The sequence below is a fragment of the Dicentrarchus labrax genome, unplaced genomic scaffold, assembly GCF_905237075.1.
Source record: "Dicentrarchus labrax unplaced genomic scaffold, dlabrax2021, whole genome shotgun sequence".
Lineage (NCBI taxonomy): Eukaryota > Metazoa > Chordata > Actinopteri > Moronidae > Dicentrarchus > Dicentrarchus labrax.
This window is the reverse complement of record NW_026136719.1, coordinates 33,076,000-33,098,136: the sequence shown is the minus strand read 5'-3', so window position 1 is coordinate 33,098,136 and position 22,137 is coordinate 33,076,000. Positions and strand designations below refer to the sequence as shown.

The following is a 22,137-nucleotide window of genomic DNA, read 5'->3' as shown; positions in this document are numbered from 1 at the left end:
AGCCAATCAGAACGCACCATCTGTAAACATGGCGTCCGACTTCAGGTGGAAATGTGCGGTACTCCTGCTTTGCACGTATTTACTTTGCATTTTAGCGGCTGACGGCAGTGATAAGCCTAAGAAAAAGAAGGATATCCGAGACTACAATGATGCAGATATGGCACGGCTCCTGGAACAATGGGAGGTACGTTAACGTGCTGCTTTTCATTCAGTCAGCCTTCAGACGTTAGCTAGCTACTAGCCTAGCCGTTAGCAAGGTACGTAACGTTACTTGAGCATCAGCAACATGTTGTCCCCTCAGTGTCTCCATTGTCCCCTCAGTGTCTCCATTGTCCCCTCAGTGTCTCCATTGTCCACTAACGTTACTCTCAAATCAAACACCCTGTGGTCACTGAAGTACACACCCTACCGAAGAGGGATCCGTCTTTCGACCGCCATTACTTCAGTTGGGCACGATGTAGTCACTGTTAGCCTTCAAATGAAATGTCTGCATTACGTGTCAGTGGTGGAAGTAGACAGACAGACAGACAGACAGACAGACAGATAGATAGACAGACTTTATTAGTCCCCAGGCGGAAATTGGGTCGTCATAGCAGCCAGGTACATTAAAATGCAATAAAATACAGCTATAGAGTAAAATACTTAGATAAAAAAGTATAAAGTAAACAGACTTTTAATATATAATTTGTAGTTTTTCTATTAAAATGTGTTTTATAATCATTCCCAAACCGGCTTGCTTATCTCCCACAATAAAACATAAACAGAATGTGTGGAAATATTATAGATAAAATAAAGAAGAGGGAGATGAGGTTCCTATCTGTGATACAATAAATATGCGGTTATTAACTAATTGTAAGGTGTGTGTGTGTGTTACAGTGTCTCTTAGTGTCACTAATGAAAACATACCTATGAATTAGGGCTGGGCGATATGGCTTGTATATCTCTCAGAGAGCAACATTCCTCCCACTCGGCTGCATGCCTCTGCTTGAGGTGCTGGAATAAATTGGTCGTACTGCTACCTTTGGTTGCAACAGCTTTCAAACAAACTTTGCAGTGGGTCGTGGTTTGTTGGCTGTCGGACGCCACAAAACCAAATAAATCTAAAAATAAATCATGTTTAACTACAAATTCGAATTAATCGATAAAATTGATTTATCGCCCAGCCCTACTATGACTTTTTTCTGACAATAGACCCTCCTCAGTGTTACACACTGGACTCTGACTCAGTAGCACACAATAGACTAGAGAGGTTGCAGGTTGTGGCGCTATCCATTTGTCTCAGAAACCCCCAGCCCGAGTTGGAAAGTGTAAATCTCGCAGCTATCTCGCGACATTTCACCGAGACACACCCCCTTTTGGTCGGAATTTCAGACATCCAGCTCGGGGTTCCTCACAGTACACCGAGCTAAACGAGGACGAACGTACGACCCGCAAAACAAAGATGGCAGCGCCCATATTGAGATGTATTTTCTTTGTATTTGTACTACGTTGGTCGTTTAAATGTCGATTTTAAATGCTCTTACACACTTGTTTACATTGCTGCTTTAGTCTGGCCACCAATTTATACATTGCACGGTAAATGGTAAATGGACCTGTACTTGTATAGCGCCTTTCTAGTCTTCCGACCACTCAAAGCGCTTTTACACTACGTGCCACATTCACCCTTTCACACACATTCACTCAGTGATGGCAAAGTCCATCAAACAGAAACTAACATTCATACACACTCACACACCGATTCACGGCATCGGGAGCAATTTGGGGTTCAGTAGCTTGCTCAAGGATACTTCGACATGTGGAACCAGGAGCCGGGGATCGAACCCACAACCTTCCGAGGAACGACCTGCTCTGCCTCTGAGACACAGCCGCCCACGGTGTTGCTGTGCGTGCAATACAATGTAAAGTTTTGTTTTCGAGCTGGTTTGCTAAATAGGCTAATGTAGCTAACAATAACACTAGCCTGCCACTGCCCCTGGTGGCCCCTGGTGGCCCCTGGTGGCTCGAGACAAACGCCACAGCACTTGTTGAAATTGAAATAGGCGAAAATGGCAAAATATTATTGAAATGTAAGACTTGCAATGTTAGTGTTTCTGTAGAGAAACATATTCTTATTTCACATTGAGCTTGTTTAGATGAGCCACAAGCAATAACAAGACAGCTGCTGCACTTCTTTCCAACTCGTAATGCCCAAAGACAAATGGAACGCTACAAGTGGTACAAGCCAGGCAATTACGTCACGTTCTCGCGGCAGAGCAACTCGGGCGGGGGATTTACGAGACAAATGGATAGCACCATTAGGCCTCAAGCATGTATGTGGATCAAATGTTATTTGAACTCTCCCAACTTTATGCCTACTCATAAATACAGTTTGCATAAAAGGAAGCTGAAGTTTTGCAGTTCTTATGTAACAGTCTACGTTAGTCACCTTACACTGGCTTCACCCTGTTAGAATTCCTGTAATTTTCCCGTCTTTGCTGTAGCTGCATTTCCTTTTATTATAAGATAAGATAAGATAAGATAAGATATTCCTTTATTTGTCCCACAATGGGGAAATTCCAATGTTGCAGCACCAAAGTGGATAGAGAGAAAAAAAAAAACAGTATAAAAACAGTAGAAGTAGGAATAAATAAAAACACTATGTACAAGAGAAAAAAAAGAAAAAACAGTAAGAATCCACAACAGTACGAATCCACTAACAACAGACAACACAAATATTACAACAGTAACAACAGATAACACAAATAGTAAAAATTAGGGATGCACCGATCCACATTTTTTCACTTCCCGTCCGATCCCAATACCTGAATTTGGATATCGGCCGATACCGATACTATTCTGATACCAGAGCTGTGTTTGCTTTAATATTACTAGTGCAGTGCCCGTAGGAAGTATGTATTGCTATAGAAAAGTGGGAGGTTAAGTAGCTTTTTCATGGATGGCCAAATGAGGTTGTGTTTGAAGGTGGGACGTCAGGGACATTTAGGTTTGTTGTGAAATGTGTAGATTGATAACTATTGTGTTTTCATATAATTTGGCTTTTAGCAAGGCCAATTCTCCGCACCCTCCTCTGTGTGAAAGTTTCAGATGCAGCGAGGGGGGAAATTTCGCTCCGTTCCTGATCCTCCTCTGGAGATAGTATCAGGGACGCAGGAGTGAGGGTGTGTCGGTCAGACAGTCTGATAACTGCACAGGTCTCTCACTCAACTTAATAAAGAGAAATGTCCCACAAAGCAATGTTAGAGGACCAAACAACAGTAACGTAGTAACTGTAACTGTCTTTGGAAACTTACATAAGGAAAAAAAATACCACAGCTGTACGTGGAGAAGCGTCTGTCCTCCTGTCTGTCCTCCCGCCTGTCCTACCGACTCTTCGTCACATTCTGCCTGAAAAACAGCGTCTGTCTCCGGCGAAAAACTCAGAGTGTTTGTGATCAAAAATCAAAAATCACCGCGACCGCCAGCCCTACGGACCGAGTCATCAGTTTACTTTCACTTTCCAGGATGTTTGGGCTCTGCAGTGATTGGCTCTGGTGCGCACGTGGCTACGGTGGCTGTCGTTGACAATGCTAGCGGAATTCTGAAATAATTTATGAAATAATAATTTATTAACGGTATCTTTATAGTCCAAACAAAGCCGACGTTGCACACCCTTAAACCACACAGCAGCCATGTTGAAACTCTCAGGTCAGTCTGATCCTGATCTGCAGAGATATTTGAGCCACACACACACAGACAGACAGAGATTTCTTGCTTTATAGCAGGGGTCCCCAAACTTTTTTCGGCGGGGGCCACATCAACTTTCCTTTCTGTGATGGGGGGCCGGGGTCAGTCTATAACTGGAAATGATATGGGCCAAAGTGACAACCAGTATTATTGTGGAGATTATAATGATAATCTTTTTGCAGCTGCCCTTCGCCGGACTATAGTGAAATAATATAAATACAGAATAATAGTAAACATCAGGTGAAGTAGTCTTATCTAGGTGAGCTGAATTTGTATGTACAGAGTGAAGTAAGGGTGAGTTAACAACAGGTATTTTGTCTTTACAGGTTAGTTTGTTTCTTAAGGCCACACAGTGAAATAATATTAAAACAGAATAATGGTAAGAATCAGGTAGTCTTATCTTGTTGAGCTGATTTTGTATTCTCAGATAAAGGTGAGTTAACAATACATAACATAGTATTTTGTCTAACAGGTATGTTTACTGAGGCTACAGTGAAATAACATTAATACAGAATAATTGTAATAAACAGGTATATAAGATAATCTGGTTTTGTATTTACATGACTCTTAGATTAGGTTTTTGTGCTGTGATGATGAGGATCCTGGCTCCAGGGGGGGGGGGCGCTCAACCACAATCTATCCTCCTGACTTTAGGGTGGTCCTGGAAGCATGCAGGCCCTTCAGGAATGGCAGATAAAAAAACACAAGCAGCCCATCAGCAGATGACATGCTACAGTCTCATTTTGTATGTGACATCACTGTTCAAGAAACATGTTGCCTAAAAAAGAGCATGACTATACTGACATTTTTTCATATTCATAGTTCCTGAAATCAGCAGGCTTACCATATCAGTGTGAGCTGTGGGCTTGCTTCTGACGGGTGAGGAGATTGATGTCAGGTTCCATTCCAGTTACAGCCAGTCTCAGAGACTGATGCAGGTGTTGATCTGAGAGTCTTGATCGGAATTTTAATCAGCTTCATGCGAGAAAACGTTTGCTCACAGATATATGTGCTCCCAAAAAATGTGGACATCTTCATAGCGTGTGTTCTGATGTTGGGGAAGGTCTCGTTTGGGAGGGAAGCATAGTACTCTATGAGACAGTTGGGCTTGAATGCGTCTTTCAGCACATCGCAGGGCTGCAACTCAGCCAGTTCAAATTGAAGAGAAGGCAGGGTGTCATTAATGTCAGCAGCTGAGAGGCTTCGAGTAGTAGGGAGATGGGTGAAGTCTTGCTTTTGCACTTGTCCAACAAGCAGCGCCAGTTTAACCTCAAATGCTTTGACGTGGGAATACATTTCACAGATTCATTTTCCCTTGCCTTGGAGCTGTAAATGGAGGCCGTTTAAAATTTCTGTCACATCTGTTAAAAAGGCAAGGTCCCATTTCCATTCTGTGTCGATCAGCTCTGGGACAGTTTTTCCCTTTGTCAGGAGAAAGGCGTTGATTTCGGGTAGCAGCTCGTAGAAGCGCTTCAAAACTCTACCCCGGCTTAACCATCTGACTTCAGCGTGGTAAAGCACGTCTCCATGGGCTGACTTGGATAGAAAAGCTTGGAACTGCCCGTGTTTTAGTCCGTTTGCTCTGATGAAGTTTATGCAAGACACAACCACCTTCATGACAGATTCCCACTTCAGAACTTTGTAGCACAGTGCTTGCTGGTGAATCAGGCAGTGGACTCCAGTGGGGGAGTGAGACCTCGTTCCTCCATTTCTCTTTTTATGCGCCCCACTAGCCCCCTCAACGCACCAACCATACTCGGAGCACCGTCCGTTGTGATGCTAGCCAGCTTAGCCCAGTCTAAATCTAACTCTTCCATCGTTTGGCGTACTTTACAAAAAAATATCCTCTCCTGTCGTAGTATCCGTGAGACTTTGTAGAGCTGCCAGCTCCTCGGACACTTCAAAAGTTGAATTAACTCCCCGAATAAAAACCAGCAGTTGTGCTGTGTCCTGCACGTCATTGCTCTAATCCATTGCCAATGCAAAACACTCAAAATCTTTAGCTTTCTCTTTCAGCTGGACATGTACTATTAAATTAGTACATATGATTTCACGATATTAAATTCTTTAAACACCGCCACTGTCTCTTTGCAGATTAAACAAACTGCCTTTTCCTTGCACTGGACAAAAAAATAGTCATCTGTCCACTGCTGTTTAAAAACTCTGCACTCTGAATCTATTTTCCGTTTCCCCAACAGTTTCGACATTTTGTTGTCTGGCTTTCTTCCGTTCTCGTCGCCCGTGCGCACTTGACGCTTGATCGGCCGACACTGCGGCGCGAACGCGGTGACATCACGTTGCCAAGCTCTATAGGAAAATGCAATTTTAAATAATAGGCCATGTTTAGAGGGATTGTTTGGGATCGTTAAGCGGGCCACTCCAGTTGATTAGACGGGCCGGATGTGGCCCGGGGGCCGTAGTTTGGGGACCCCTGCTTTATAGATAGATTATTATCATTATTGTTGATTTTATATGAGGCTGAAATAAACTCCTCTCAACAGGCAAGTATGATATGTACGTATGTATGCATGTATGTCCCAGAAGGCAACTTGGTAAGTATAAGGTCAGAAAAGGAAGTCAGAAAAACAGGAAATCCTGTTAACAGGAAAAATCCCATCCTGAAAACAAATATGCAACTGTAAGGGTTTCAAAGTTATTGTCATGTCAATATTTATTAAATTCCCCAAATTAGTTTTGAAATATAAGAAAAGTGCAATAAGTGTAAACATCTTACACACACACTATCAATAAAACAGTGTGCATCTGAACAGCACAAATCAAGAACACTGGCTCTTGTAGCATCAACAAATCAAGGTTTTAAAATGTCAGTTATCTGAAATATAAGAAAAGTGCAATAACTATAAACATGTTACGCACGGTGCTTTTTAAAAATATTTTAGTGTTGTACGACGCAAGGGAGCTTCCGCGTCTCTGAATTACGGCTTTGCAAACATTGCATTTTGCTGTCTTGCTCTGCGGTGTTTCCAGTGTAAAATATTTCCACACAGCGGACATGTTGGCTAGCCACAATGCTGCTCAATGCTATCCTGCTAGCTGGCTGCTAACTGTGGAATGGATTTCCTCAGCGGGGGCGTGTCGAGCCCGTTCAGAAAATCCATTCCACAGTTTGCAGCCAGCTAGCAGACTGGCCGGCAGGAATCACCTGTGGAGTCATTTCAGCAGACAACGTTAAAGCGCAGACATGGCTCATGGATATCGGAAATCTGCGCAGGTTGGATCGGGAAATTCCGATACGTGAATTACGCTGGTATTAAAAGCAGGAGGAAGGAAGGACCTACGATATCTCTCCTTCACACATATGGGGTGAAGGAGTCTGTCGCTGGAGGAGCTGCTCAGTGTACTGATGGTGTCCTGCATGGGGTGGGAGACATTGTCCATCAGTGATGATAGCTTTGCTATTATCCTCCTCTCTACCACCTGCACTGAGTCCAGGGGGCAACCCAGGACAGCTGGCCTTCTTAATCAGTTTGTCGAGTCTCTTCCTGTCAACTGCTGAGATGCTGCTGCTCCAGCAGACCATTCCAAAGAAAATGGCTGATGCCACAACAGTATCAAAGAAGCTCTCCCTGTACTCCAAAGGACCTGAGTTTCCGGAGCAGATAGAGTCTGCTCTGGCCTTTCAGGGCTCCAGACTAACTTTTGCATTGGTTGCACTGGTGCTCTTAACTTTTTTCTTTTAGGTGCACCTACATTTTGTGCTGGTGCACCTAAAAAAATAAGTTTAAAATTTTTTTCAAATTTTTCACTGTGTTGCCTTTAATGCCATAAGGTCACCTTTTTATTGCTCTCCATAACTTTCATATAATGTGAATGATTTTAAAACAAGAATAAGGTGTAGAGAAATGCTTGTCTTTATTTGAAGCACAATTATATATATATATATATATATATATATATATATAAAAATAAAGTGTTTAAAGTGCTTCACTGAGCTGAAATTGAACATTTCAAACTCAAACATTAAAATAATTATTAATGATAATAATAATGAATACTACTACCTGCCACTGAAATGCAGCTGGGAGAGGGGCCACTTTCTCTACAAACAACACGGCATAGCGTGTGTTTTTTAGACCCGCTCACAAATGCACTATTTCCAACCATATTCTGACCACACTCCTGACAGTACACGCAGTGCATTGCGTTACGTCCTCTGTTGTACCACAGCCAGGGAAATTGTTTCGTCCAGTCCTGTCTGAAGGAATATATTTTGACCTTTTTAATTTGTTTCTCGGAGCCGGATGCAGTCCGGGCTCTATCCCAGACTCGGTTGTCTCCTTCTCTGGTTCCGAGTCTGATGCTGTCGCCGAAGGACCGGGGCTTGGCATCTCACCAGGGACCGATGGCTCCGTGTCTTAACTGGATGGACTCTCAGTAGTGGGGATGGATGGGATTATAGTAGTAGGGCTGGTTGTAGGTTTGGATTTCTTAATAAAAAAAAACGTTCAATATTTCTGCCTCTCTTCATTTTCCCTCGTTTTGTCGCGTTTATTTTATTTCTCCGTTTCAGTTAATCAGCTATTCTTTCGCTCAGGTCGCGCGCAATTTTTAAACACACGCAACTGAGCGCGGTGAACAGGACCACAGCCAATCAGAGGCAAAGACCCGTCTCTTATTGGTTTAGAACACGATATGATCCTACCATGAGTGTGTGAGTTCGGTCACAGGAGAGCACAGAGAGATGGTGCGCTTGCGAAATAAACTGTTATGTTTTCACCCGGGCAGCGGCAGGTGCACCAGTGCGACCAAGAAAAATTATTAGTTGCACTCTTAACAATTTTGGTCGCACTCTGGAGCCCTGCCTTTCTTATAAAGTGTTATGAGTCCAGTCCAGTTTATTGTTCAGGTGAACACCCAGGTACTTAAGAGTCCACTCTCTCTATGTCCATACCCAAAGTATTCACCTGTGTGAACGAACTGCAGCGGATCCATGGATGGTCCCGCCAGAGGGCGCAGATGGGCAAGGACCAGTCGCTCCAGTGTCTTCATCAGGTGTGATGTCAGCGCCACTGGCCTGTAGCTGTTGAGGTCCTTTGGGTGCGGCATTTTTGGCACCGGCACCATGCAAGATGTTTTCCACAGTTGTGGAACTCTCCCCAGCGTCAGGCTCAGGTTGAAGACGTGCTCCACAATCCCACAGAGTTGGTCTGCGCAGGACTTAAGGAGCCTGGAACTGATGCCGTCTGGACCTGCAGCCTTTTTCGCCTTTATCTTCCTGAGCTCTTTCCTCACCTGGTCAGCAGAGAGGGACAGATTGGGGCTCAGGGGCAGGGTGTATGGAGGTGTGAGAGGAGGTGAGAGCGTCGGTGGGGGCCTATAATCCTGTTAGCAATCTTTTAGGTTGTAACGTTAATGTAGTAGTAATAACTGTACGATAGTATGTATGCAAAGTAACTGTAAGTAAGTAAGTAGACGCAGTACAACAGTAACGTGTGTACTGTAACATGTATTCTTCGCATCATATCATATCAAATCACGTTCATATATATACACTTTTGTATAGTAAAACTGGCAACGTCCTGGCAAGATCCTTTATTAGTTTACTGGGTTTCGTTGCTGGAGAACGATGTTCTTGCCCGCCAGCTAGTAGTTGTGACGTCACGTATGAATAGGCTAACTGAAACATCATTCAACATTCGGAGGCTTCAGTGTCTAAATAAAAGGGCCATCAATTGACCGTTGAAGTGCAGTATCAAAAATGAATGATTTATTTTATACATATAGCAGCACATTGTCTTTAATTGTTGGCCTTTTATTACTAGTTTAATGTTTCTTGAGCCAACTCCACACACCTGGTAATGGTAAATGGACCTGTACTTGTATAGTGCCTTTCTAGTCTTCCGACCACTCAAAGCGCTTTTACACTACGTGCCACATTCACCCTTTCACACACATTCACTCAGTGATGGCAAAGTCCATCGAACAGAAACTAACATTCATACACACTCACAGACCAATGCACGGCATCGGGAGCAATTTGGGGTTCAGTATCTTGCTCAAGGATACTTCGACATTTGGCACCAGGAGCCGGGGATTGAACCCACAACCTTCCGATTAAGGAACGACTCTGCCTCTGAGCCACAGCCCTAAATGAAGGCTTCAATGAAAAAAGAAACCCAACATTCAATTGGCCATTCAATTAGGCTCTAAAAATTGTAACATAAATAAGCATAAATAAAACACAAATCTGCCAACCTACTAAGGGGTCAGTGACAAAAGAAAATGAATAATAATTTGGCCATTACAAAAGAGTACATTAAATTATATTTTCTTTGGGATATAGGCCTCTCACATGACCCTATATGTGACCCTGAATATGGCACTTAAAGATTCCTGACAACCGTGGATATACATTGCTATTTTGCCGCCACCAGATTAAGGGGTCATCTTCACTGTTGATGTTGCATGTCAGAAGATATGCCTCCAGCTCTGTGGACACTGCTTGCTCTAAAGAGGAGGACTTGTCATTATTGCCTTGTGCTGCTTTGAAGAAACTTCCCAGGGTCTTTCGGCCCTTCTTCATGGGGGGGGTTCTGGGGAGGCATTTGGCTGGGGATTCTGCTGGAAAATAAATTAATATTCTCAATCAATATTAAGTAATATATCACAACAGTCCAGGACTGGACAGTTGTATTGAAATTTGGCAATGACCTTACTATAGCTAGAGTTATGAGTCATCTCATCTGTCAGTCTCGCTCTAACTGTGGCTTTCTTCTCCTCACTGATGTAGTTCATCTTGAACCTAGGATCAAGGGTTGTGGCCATGTCGAGTAGATCCTGAGTTTGGGGATCACTGTACTTCTCTTGCAGATATTTCAGGATGTTTGACTTGACTGATTTTGTGAATTCTGTGTCATCATCTTGCACAGCCAAAACACAGGTTTTGAAAAGGTGGAGAACCAGCTTCACAGAGGATATGCTGACATATAGTTCTCCGGAGAGGGCATCTGTGAATTCAGCCAGTGTTGGGTGTTGTTCATTGCCTCAAGGACTTCTATGTCCTGCCATGTGGGCACTAGGTGTCTAACCTTTCGATCGTTGAAGACCTGTGAAATGGCTGGAAGCTGTTCCAGAATCCTCTGAATCATCTCTTGCCTTGATCCCCATCTTGTTAGGCACTCTGTTTTCAGTTGACACTCAGGGAGTTTGAGCTCTTTCTGGACCACGGCAAGGTTTCTCCTCCGAAGCCCTCTGTGACTGAAAGTGTTCACAATCTGTCTGCAAAGGCCTGTGACATGGTCAATTTGTGGATCTTTAATGGCATTTTCTAGAAGAAAAATACAACAAATCTGAATGAGTACAGTGTTTCCCACAGGATTTTGTGAGACTATGGTGGGTGGATGCCGGACCCTCTAGGGGGGTCCGGGGGCATGCTCCCCTGCAAGTTTATTTTTTTTTAAAGTTAAATGCATCAATCTGGTGCACTTTGAAAGCAGAATTAAGAGGCTAGATACATGAAGAACTGTGTGCTCTTGTAAACAATTTAATCAAAAACACACTGGCTGTATAGATACGAAGGGTGAAAACACAAAATCAACTGGAGCATACATTTGAGCCATCAAAGAAATTAAGCAAAAGTGGTTACCTGTGTTGAACTAGTTTATTTTTTAGCAAATAAATAATAAATAATTAAACTGTAAGCTAAATTGTAATGAAAAATAAATTGGATTCGGAGGGTACGTCATCAATTCGTCGTTAGTTGCAGCCTTAAGGGGAGACATGGCAGGCAAAAACATTTTGGGTTATTTTGCTTCCATAACATGTCTTCTTTCAGACTAGTGGAAAGAAAACATTCAAAATACACATTTCTACAACTCTCCCTACATCCCTATTTGCAAACTTTGCACCACAAATTTGGACATTTAATTTTCCTGGGCTAGAACAACAGTTCTAATGCCCTTTGGTAGTTAAATTCCTCTGGACTCGGTCCATTGATGGAGACCCTCAGGCAGGCAGCAAGGTGCTCTCCTTGCAGCCTGTTACGAAGGTCTCATTTGACCTGAAAATGAAGGTAACTACAATTAGCCAAATGAATGAAAATATTTTGAGCACACTGCTCTTTTAGTTAAGAAAATTATTCAGTTCATCATGTAAGTGCAATGGGTTGAATGTTTGGCACTCATCTCAGCAACATATTTATATGAAACTACTCTGACCTACTGCTCCTTTCTCTGCTGTTATACTTTCTGAACCGTCTCTGGTAATAACATTAACGCTAGATAATAAGCTAACGTTAGCTAGCTAGATATAACGTTACATACTTTTTCACGGCAAGCAGACGGATATATCAGTCGACATAATTGAGACTGACAGCTAACATCGCTAGCTAACGAACGTTGACGTTAATTATCAATAATACACTTTTGCAGTAACATTATCTGTTTGCTGTCGTACATTGATCAGGATAAAATTGTGTTTGAACTAGTGGATACTGTAAAGTTTGTTAACGTTTCTTACCTCAAACCTAAAATGCCTTGACGTCTCGGATGCTGTCAGGTAACGTTATATATTCCAGTGCACGTGCGTGTGTGTGTGTATGTTTGTGTGTGTGTGTGTGTGTGTGTGTGTGTGTGTGTATGTGTATGAGTGTGTGCGTGCCGCGTACAGCAACGGGGGGGAGGGGAAGAGCCGACTGACTGGGAGTGAGAGATACTTTGCTGAAGCAGCGGCGCGAAACACAAGTTACAGATCTTTTATGTTATTTTGAGAAGTGTAAGAACTTTTTTCGGTTCATTCTGAGACTGTGGCGGGACTAATTTGCCTAATTTGCCAGATGTAGTCTATGGCCAAAACATTGGAGCCTGGTCCAGTTGTTGATGGAGATTGCCTTCACTATGTTTGATCCATTGTCTGTTGTTATACATGCCATTTTCTCCTCTTCCAACTTCCAAGATGCTAGGGCATCCTTCAGTCCCTGTGCCAAGATCTCACCTTTGTGGTCACTGGGGAAATTAGCAGTCTGTAGGCACTTGCTATTCATGGTGAAATTAGTCGCTATGAAGTGGACAGTTAGGCTCATGTACGGTTCCATCGTTCGGCTGGACCATAAATCAGTCGTTGCTGCAAAATAATCCGCTTGCTGCACTTCTGCCTGGACTACAGCCCTCACTTTATTGTACATAGCTGGCAGTGCAACGTGTGAAAAATAGTTCACGTTCTACGGTGTTTATTGGAACCATATCTTTTGCTAGATGGTAAGCAATTGCTTCTGTTATTTCCTTACTCCTACTGGAGTTATGCGAGTATGGCGTCGCATTGTGCAAGGTGTCCGTAATAGATGTCTGCGTTGTTGGATGACTTTCGGATCTCTTGCCTTGTACTTTGTGGTGACGTTTGAGGTGCTGGTAAAGATTTGTGGTATTACCTTGCGGTGCTGCAACGACAGCAAAGCATGCCTTGCAAATCACGTTAGACTGACCCTCGTCGTCTTGCTTGAACCCGAAATACTTCCACACCACCGAATGCGAGCCTTTTTTCGGAACGAGTTCGGTTTGAGATGTGGTTGGCTGATTCTTGTCACTGGTACCTGGGTTTTTATCATCCATTTTTAGTCCTGTCGCACTAGTCTAGTTCAACGTTGCTGCAGACTTTCCAAATCACCGCACTCGCTCCACGAATGAACGCGTGACTAAAAGGCGCTTTGTCATTGGTTGAGGGTGAAGCCCTGAACTTTGAGAACCTAACGTTAACCTACAGTGCATGGGAGCGCTTAAACTCACAGAAGAAAGCGTTTGTGATGCAGTCGACTCATAAAATTAAATGAGAATTGAAGTCACTTCGAAATTAAATCGCGCACAGTGGTGAATCAAGATCGCGATTTTATAACGATTTATCACCAGCAACCACCATCAAAAGACTACAGTCATTCATATAGTAGAGGTGTAAGACAATATTGAAAAATATCATAATGTTTTGTGATATTGTATCGATTCACATTCTGTCAGATGATGTTGAGACGGAAATGTTTAGCATTTTGGAACCATTGTGCTGGGCTACGTGTAGGTAAAGAGAACTTTATCTATAATAATAATAATAATAATGATAATAATAATAATAATAATAATAATAATAAACGTTATTTATAGTTGCAATCAGAAATATTCAACCCCCCAGAGATTTTAAGGATTTATCAATTCAAGTTTTTTCAAAGAGCAAGATTCTGCTTCGGATGGCTTCTTTATGAGTTGAGTGAGACATAAAATCAACACAGAAAATGCATGATGTAGTATTTGTGTGTAACAGTATATTTTGTTAAGATAGCCATGTCACAATTATTCAACTCCTGTATAATTTTGCTGTTTTTAAAGCTGTCTGACAGTTTTTATGGCCTAAAGTGGAGTTGAAACATAATTTAGCCTTTGGGAGTTCTATAATGATCCTTCATTTGCTTCAGCTGTGATGCATATATAAACCCAACCCATGAAGGTAATGAAGTTGAGCTGCAATCCAGGGAAAGACAAAGTAGCTTCCACAAAAGCTGAGAGAGGAGATTATAGATAGATAGATAGATAGATAGATAGATAGATAGATAGATAGATAGATAGATAGATAGATAGATATACTTTATTGATCCCAAGCTGGGAAATTGCAGTGTAGCAGCAGCATTACACACAGTAACAACACAAACACAGTAACAACACAAGTGAAGAGAACAACCTAGACATAACAAAAAAGCAGTATAAAACATGTATAAAATGTATAAATAAGCGTTATAATTGTAGTGCAAAGTTAAAATATAAGGTGCAGTGAACAGATAAAACATATAAGGTGCTTGGAGACTGTATTTATATGAACAGAGTTTTAGCTGGTATTGTACAGTGTGCTGGCATGTGGCAGGAAAGATTTCCTGTATCTGTCCCTTCGACAGCGGAGTTGGAGCAGCCTGTGAGAGAAGGTGCTCTGCTGTCTGACCACTGTGTGATGGAGAGGGTGCTGATCATTGTCTATGATGGATAACAGTTTATTCAGCATTCTCCTCTCCACCACGGACTCAAAAGACTCCAGCATGAGACCAAGTACAGAGCCAGCCTTCTTGATGATTTTATCAAGTCTGTTGGTGTCGCTGGCTCTGATGCTGCTGCCCCAACACACAGCAGCAAAGAAAATGTTGCTGACAACAACAGACTGGTAGAAGATCTCCAACATCTTGCTGCACACGTTGAAGGATCTCAGCTTCCTCAGGAAAGAATCTGCTCATCCTGAGGAAGCTGAGATCCTTCAACGTGTTATTTCATCATACCTGAAGGGCCTTGGGTATAAGAAGATTTCCAAAAATGTAATGTTCCTAGAGACACCATTGGGAGCATTATAAGGAAGTTTAAAACTTATGGAACAGATGCAAACCTGCCTGGCCATGGAAGAAAGCCCAACATTTCATCAAGGGCCCTTAGCAACTTAGTCAGAACAACTAAGAGAAACCCCTGTGTGACTGCATACACCTACAGGATGACCCGATAAAGGCTGGTACAAGTGCTTCATTGGCAACTATAAGACATGCACTGACGTGCACTGAATAAACAAGGACTTCATGGCCACACTCCACTCTTGACCACAAGGAACTTCAAAAGTCGACTACATTATGCCAGGAGGAATTTGGATTAGACTACAGAGTTTTGGGAGACAGTTCTATGGACTGATGAAACCAAACTGGAACTGTTTGGACATATGGACCAGCGGTATGTCTGTGCGAAAGGCCAGGCTTACCATACCGACCAGAAGAATACCATCCCTACAGTTAAGCATGGAGGAGGGTCATTGATGATGTGGGGCAGTTTTTCTGTGGCAGGAACTGGCAATCTTGATCATAAGATCATAAAATACCTGGCATCATGGATTCCCAGAAATACCAGGCCATTTTAAAGAGGAACGTGATGCCTGCTGTTGACAAATAAACCTTGGTGATCATTGGACTTCCCAGCAAGACAATGATCCCAAGCACACCTCCAAGTCAACCAAAGCTTGGTTGAGAAAAAGATCCTGGAACGTCCTGGAGTGGCCTTCTCAGTCACCAGATTTAAATCTGATTGAAAATCTTTGGTGCAATTTAAAGAAGGCAGTTCGGAAGCCATCAAACATCACTGAGCTAGAGGCTTGCATGTGAAGAATGGGCAAAGATTCCGATTGAGGGTTTTAAGAAGCTTGTCAGCACTTACCGAAAACGTTTGTTAGAAGTTGTAAAAGCTAAAGGATGCTCCACAAAGTACTGAAGCTGGGGGTTGAATAATACTGCACATGCACGTGTTAAAAGTTACATTTTTCATTTGAACTTCAAAGTTAAGTCAACTTCTGTTGTCAAAATAACTCAGATATGTATCAATCAATATCTTTTGTTGTTTAATGAGATTTTTTCTCATTTATTATCATTATCTTTCATCCACATCACTATTGGATTTTGAGGTGAGGGGGTTGAATATTTCTGATTGCAACTGTATTAGGGCCAATAAATGATCAGTTGATATTGGCAAATTTATATTATTGTGTATTATTTAGTTAATTAAATTATAGCTGATAAAAGATCAGTGGAGAATACATTTGATAGGCGCTATGTCCTATAAAAGCCAGTTTTTAAAGTATGTTTTTTTTTTATTTACTTAACTAGAAAAACGAAATGAACCTCTGAAGAGTCAGAACTGTTGTTTGTTGTTGTTGTAAATAACAGTGATGTCAGTTACTATGGAAACACAAACAGAGCTATGGAAATACAAATCATCCATCTTTGCTCACTACATCTTCACCTTTCTTACCCTCGGGTGTGTATAAACTATAGTTTATGAACTAACTGAATAGTTACCTTATCAGTATCAGCCATGAGAAGGAGCTAATTATCGGTTATCGTATCAGCTGAAAAAGATCCATATCGAGCATCTGTAATTATAATATTTAGATAAATATAATTGAGTACAAAGCACAGTATTTGCCCCTGAAATGTATGGAAGAACAAGTACCATAAAGTTAAATACAAGTAGCTCAGAATTGTACTCAAGTATACTATTTGAGTAAATGTTTTTTCAGTGTTACATTCCACTACTGGATTGTATTTACATAAGTTGAAGAGTGGAAATACACTATTTCATGAGGTATGGTAACAAATATGTTGCAGTATTTTGGATGGGGTTTGGCATAGCCATGCACATCCAGCATTATCCAGTGTTTCCTCACATCCTGGCCATCCTAACCTCTCACGACTCACTGCAATCTCTCCTCTTCGTTCCACAGGAGGACGACGACATCGAGGAAGGCGACCTCCCTGAGCACAAGAGGTCTCCTCCTCCCATCGATTTCTCCAAGGTAGACCCCTCCAAGCCGGAGGAGCTACTGAAGATGTCCAAGAAGGGCAGGACTCTGATGGTCTTTGCGACGGTGTCGGGGGATCCCACTGAGAAAGAGACGGAGGAGCTCACGGGCCTGTGGCAGGGTAGCCTCTTCAACGCCAACTTCGATATTCAGAGGTATTAACGCACCAAACTCATTTCACATGCTGCAGGGTTGTATAGTGAAATACAGCTCCCATTTCTCTTTATGCTGTGCATAAAAACTAAAAATATACGTACAAAAGTGATGTACAGTAAAACTGATTAAGGAGATATAACAATAACTATTTTTCATGTGCTGAGGATAAATGAAGCAAGTAGGGTTACTTCTTATCAACTCGGCCTTCAATCACTGGTTGTGGAAGTTTCTGTCCAATTACTCAACAGATTTTAACGCTGTCATAAACTATTAGTAATAAAGTTGGAAGAACAAAGCCTGGTAAAGATTCAGGACTTGGATTCTGTTTGTGCTGAAAGAAGATGTGAAGCTTTGGAGCACTGAACACAGAGAGCACAGTGACATCTGGTGGTTTGTAGAAGCAGCTACACAAGACTGGAGCCCCAGCACTGACACAGGCTCACAGTCGAGGTCTGCTTACCAGCCTTTCTCTGGAGCTTTCGGCTTCATCTTAAGAATAGCAGATGGAGTTTGCTGAGTGTGAGAGAGTGTGCATCTGTCATACAACCCCATTTACAACTACCTCTTTATCACGCCATGTTGTAAAAAAGAAAACGTAAAACTCTTTACAACTTGTTAGTTTACCTTACTTAACTGGCTGGTTTGGAAAAGGTCCCACCCAACAAGGAACTATCTTTTTTTTTTTTTTTTTTTTGATGTAGAAATGAGTTTTTTATTATGGGTAACACAGACCTACCTTCTTTAATGTTAAGTAGACAGCCAATAATATAAGTGAAATAATTTAAATTGCATTATTGGTCAGAAAAAATACAGCTAGTATGTGAGTTTTCTTTGCAGGTAAACAAAATATCTAACAGCCAATTAGAAGAAGACTTTATTTCAACTGCGTTTTGATGACCATATATGAAATGTATTAATATAATTAGGAAGTTTTACTTTATGGACAAACAGTGTGTTCACACCCGTTCTTATTCTGAATCTAGCCTTATTTCTCATACTGTAACATAGTATGAATGAGCACTTTAACTACACCTCTTCAGATTTTTACACACTATTTATGATGTTATGTTTTTCAAATATTTACTTTTATATCCAACATGCAGCTAAAGGAGGAAAATCTTCCAGGCCATAACATCTCTTATTTTCAAAGGGTTTCATTACTATTCAACTGATCATCTTCATCTTCATAAACATTGCACAAACAGAGGCCAACTGACCATCAGATGCAGGGGTCCTAACTATTGGAACTCCTTTCTCTTCTGATTACGCCACATAAAAACGTACATACTCATCACTAGAGGTGTGAATCTTCAGTGGCCTCACAGTGGGATTCCATTAGGACTCAAATCTCAATGTATCACAGGGCTCCAGACTAACTTTTTTTTTAGGTGCACCAGCACAAAATGTAGGTGCACCCAAATTCTTCATTGCGTTGCATTTAACGCCATAAGGTCACCTTTTTATCGCTCTCCATAACTTTTATATAATGTGAATGATTTTAAAACAAGAATAAGGTGTAGCACAATTATATATAAAAAGAAAAATAAAGTGTTTAAAGTGCTTCACTGAGCAGAAATTGAAACTAAATTTCAAACTAAAACACTAAGCAAAATAAAACATTTCCAAATAAAAGTTTGATACGAAACGTTGTTGACCCGCTCATGAATGCACTATCTCTGGCCATATTCTGACCACACTCCTGACAGTACACACAGTGCATTGCGTTACGTCCTTTGTTGTACCTCAGCCAGGGAAATTGTTTCAGCCAGTCCTGTCTGAAGGAATATATTTTGGCCTTTTTAATTTGGGTCTCAGAGCCGGGCTCTATCCCAGACTGTTATCTCCTCCTCTGGTTCCGAGTCTGATGCTGTCGCTGAAGGACCGGGGCTCGGCAATTTTTAAACACACACAATTTAGCGCGGTGAACAGGACCACAGCCAATCAGAGGCAAAGACCCGCCTGAGCTCTGTCTCTTATTGGTTTAGAACACGATATGATCCTACCATGAGTGTGTGAGTTCGGTCACAGGAGAACACAGAGAGATGATGCGCTTGCAATATAAATTTATGTTTTCACCCGGGCAGCGTCAGGTGCACCAGTGCGACCTAGAAAAATTATTAGTCGCACTCTTAAATATTTTGGTCGCATGTGCGCCCAAATTGGTCGCACTCTGGAGCCCTGCATCACATCCTCAGTTTTCTATATTGCTGCACATGGCTGCTTTTTCATCAATTTATACAAGCTGTCAGATAAATAGAGTACAGGTATCGCTGTTTGTGTAAAGCAACTTCATATTCTATTACAGTATTTTGGTTTCTGTGAGGCAGATTTTACACACAGCGTGTCCAGTTTGTGCTTCTCAATAAGTTCATCAAACCCAAAATGTGTCCAGTTGTCCGCTCTTAAGATACTGGGTGCTTTTTTAAGCAAGAGCGACGCTGTAATGACGTAACTTTAAACTTCATTGTCCAACTGGAGCTGGAAAATTGACAATGGATGTTAGTAGACTATAACTGTGTGTAAACTCCCAACTAATCCCGATTATTTATGCCAATATTGAAATCACATTATTGAACTTGAATTTAACTGTAGTTTATTTAGCAGAATTAATGGCCAGTGATTTCCCCTCTAACTATACGGCATACTGCTGATGTCAGTCAAGCCCTGTGTCAGTTCACTGAATCCATCACCAGCAGTTACAGCGTCCTTGTCCTCCTGCTTTGGTGGTTTGAAAGTTGTGTTCTTGGAAAAGTTTCTGTTAACTGGCGCAGCACCTGTGCTCCTGCTGCAGCTGCTTCCTCAGAGAGGATGTGCGAGCTTGTGGCTTTCACAATAAAAAAAAATCCTGGTCTCTGATGAGCCTGGTAATATTTAGCTGATTTTAGATGTTAAAATCTAACATCATTTACCCATACACATGAATTTATATAAAGATATTTTGCACCCATCTTATTCTAGCATCCCATATCATACATCATATAGCATATATAACCTTGTTTATGAATTCCTTTTTATTAATGAAGCTGTAACACACTGACTGAAAACAACAGCAGTACATTATGTAGGGCAGTCTCTACTGCCCTACAAAGGCAAACCGTAGTAACTACAGTTTTGGTCAAAATTGAGTTCTGACTGACTGATCCACCTGTCCTCCTGCAGATTCGTGGTGGGCTCCAACAGGGTGATCTTCATGCTGCGGGACGGCAGCATGGCCTGGGAGGTCAAAGATTTCCTTGTGGCCCAGGAACGCTGCGCCGACGTCACCGTGGAGGGACAGGTGTTCCCCGGGAAGGCTGCCAAGAAGGACGACGGCAAACACAAGCAGCAGAATGAAGTCAACGCCAAAAAGAAGGGCAAGAAGAAGACGGAGAGCAAGAAGTCCGATTTGGAGGGGAACAGCGCCAGCCATCTTAAACAGGAGCTGTGACGGAATAACGTAGAAGAAGAATCGCAGGTCCTCTTTTCTTCCGGCCTTAAGACACGCTCGTTCTCATGACCGATCTGTGAGCAATAAACTCGTGAGGGGCTGCAGGACCACGTGCTGGTTCAGAGTCGGTGGTATGAGTGAACCAACAAATCCTGTTGAGTACATTAACCCTGACTGCTCAGCTGGTATCATAACTCAGAGCTTTACTCCACCTCTCCCTCATTGGTACAGTGGCAAGCACATTCTTGAAATCATTGTCACAGAGTGGTAACAAGCTCTTTAAAATCACCTGTCATGTCAGGGCTGTCTGGTTTCTTTAGTTATTTTCTGTTGATCAGTTATCACCGAATGAAAACCAATACAAGCACATATTGTTATATGGTATTCAAGGTAAGCATTAGTAATTGTTCTTCTTTGCCATGTTCGATACAGACATGGAGTGATTCATCAGACCTCCTGGTCCTGGTCTGTTCACATCCAGCAGCACGTCAAGACTTGATATAAAAGTAGCACCCACGTTTGATTTTTCACTGAAAATAAAAAATGTTTTATATAATCGTATGAGTTATCTTTCATTGCTGAGGTTTGAATCAAACCTCTCCTGGATTCCCGTGTGAGGGCATTGTTTATGTCAACCTGCTGCTCTTAGGCTGTACTGTAATGGCTGACACTGCGTACAGCATAGTCACCTTAATAAATCATTGAAATCATTTTCTTCACTTCCTAGACTAAATCATATTTGTATATTTATATGAGAAAAGCAATGCGGATAAAAGCAGACAATACAGACAAAATCATGATGAACAGTCAAAAGTAGGACTGTTTCACCAAATGTGCACCATAGTGGTGTAAGTAGGGGGCTAGAACAGAGATATTATAATTCTGGCATTGAAAACTAAACCTGAACTAAAAAAGTAAACATTGGCATTGAACACTTGTATTGGAAATACATTAAAAATGTATTTCCCTTTACTTTAACTTATATTTTTCTGATGTGTTTTTCCGAGACAATCTCCGATATGTTGGGGCTGGGTCCTTGCAGCAACAGCCATGGGTTTAGGGCCGGCCTGTGGACCTTTGTCGCTTGTCACCCCCCATCTTAAGCTGTCCTATCCAATGAATAGGATCCAGTAGCCCCAATAATTCCAGTGTTGGGCCACTTGCAGTGTGAACGTAGCAGTACAATCCCAGAATGCCCTGAACAAACCCAGTGTCACTTAGGTTGTAAGGGATTCCTGTGTGTCTTCAGACTGCTGACTCGTGTTCCCAGTTGATATTGTTTTATGGGATATTTTTTTTATGTAAAAGCGCACAAAGGCCAGGAGGAAAGAAGTCCAGACACATTTTATCATTGAGCGCTCTAGTGTTATCAACCATGCATAAAGCTTGGTTGCTATGATGCACTCCTTTATGCCCACGAGTCATTTCAGTGAAAATGTGCTGCATATATATGTCCTCTAGTCCAGTGGTAAAATAAGTCGAGTGGCACATCCAAAATTAAGTTTCGTCTTTTTGAA

General features: G+C 41.8%; 1 protein-coding gene across 1 annotated transcript; it reads left to right on the top strand.

The window, feature by feature from the left end:
• Positions 1 to 21,176, top strand: mesd (mesoderm development LRP chaperone). The gene is made up of 3 exons (XM_051380086.1): positions 1 to 184; positions 16,960 to 17,192; positions 20,353 to 21,176. The coding sequence occupies exons 1-3, from the start codon at positions 29 to 31 to the stop codon at positions 20,618 to 20,620; spliced, it is 657 nt and encodes a 218-aa protein (XP_051236046.1). The 5' UTR covers positions 1 to 28; the 3' UTR covers positions 20,621 to 21,176.
• Positions 21,177 to 22,137: the final 961 nt, after the last annotated feature.

Bases quoted from the DNA above. Each gene is read 5' to 3' on its own strand.
- mesd (XM_051380086.1), top strand. From the start codon at position 29: ATGGCGTCCGACTTCAGGTGGAAATGTGCGGTACTCCTGCTTTGCACG. The intron at 185-16,959 runs GTACGTTAACGT...TTCGTTCCACAG, and splicing joins GGCTCCTGGAACAATGGGAG to GAGGACGACGACATCGAGGA. The intron at 17,193-20,352 runs GTATTAACGCAC...GTCCTCCTGCAG, and splicing joins GCCAACTTCGATATTCAGAG to ATTCGTGGTGGGCTCCAACA.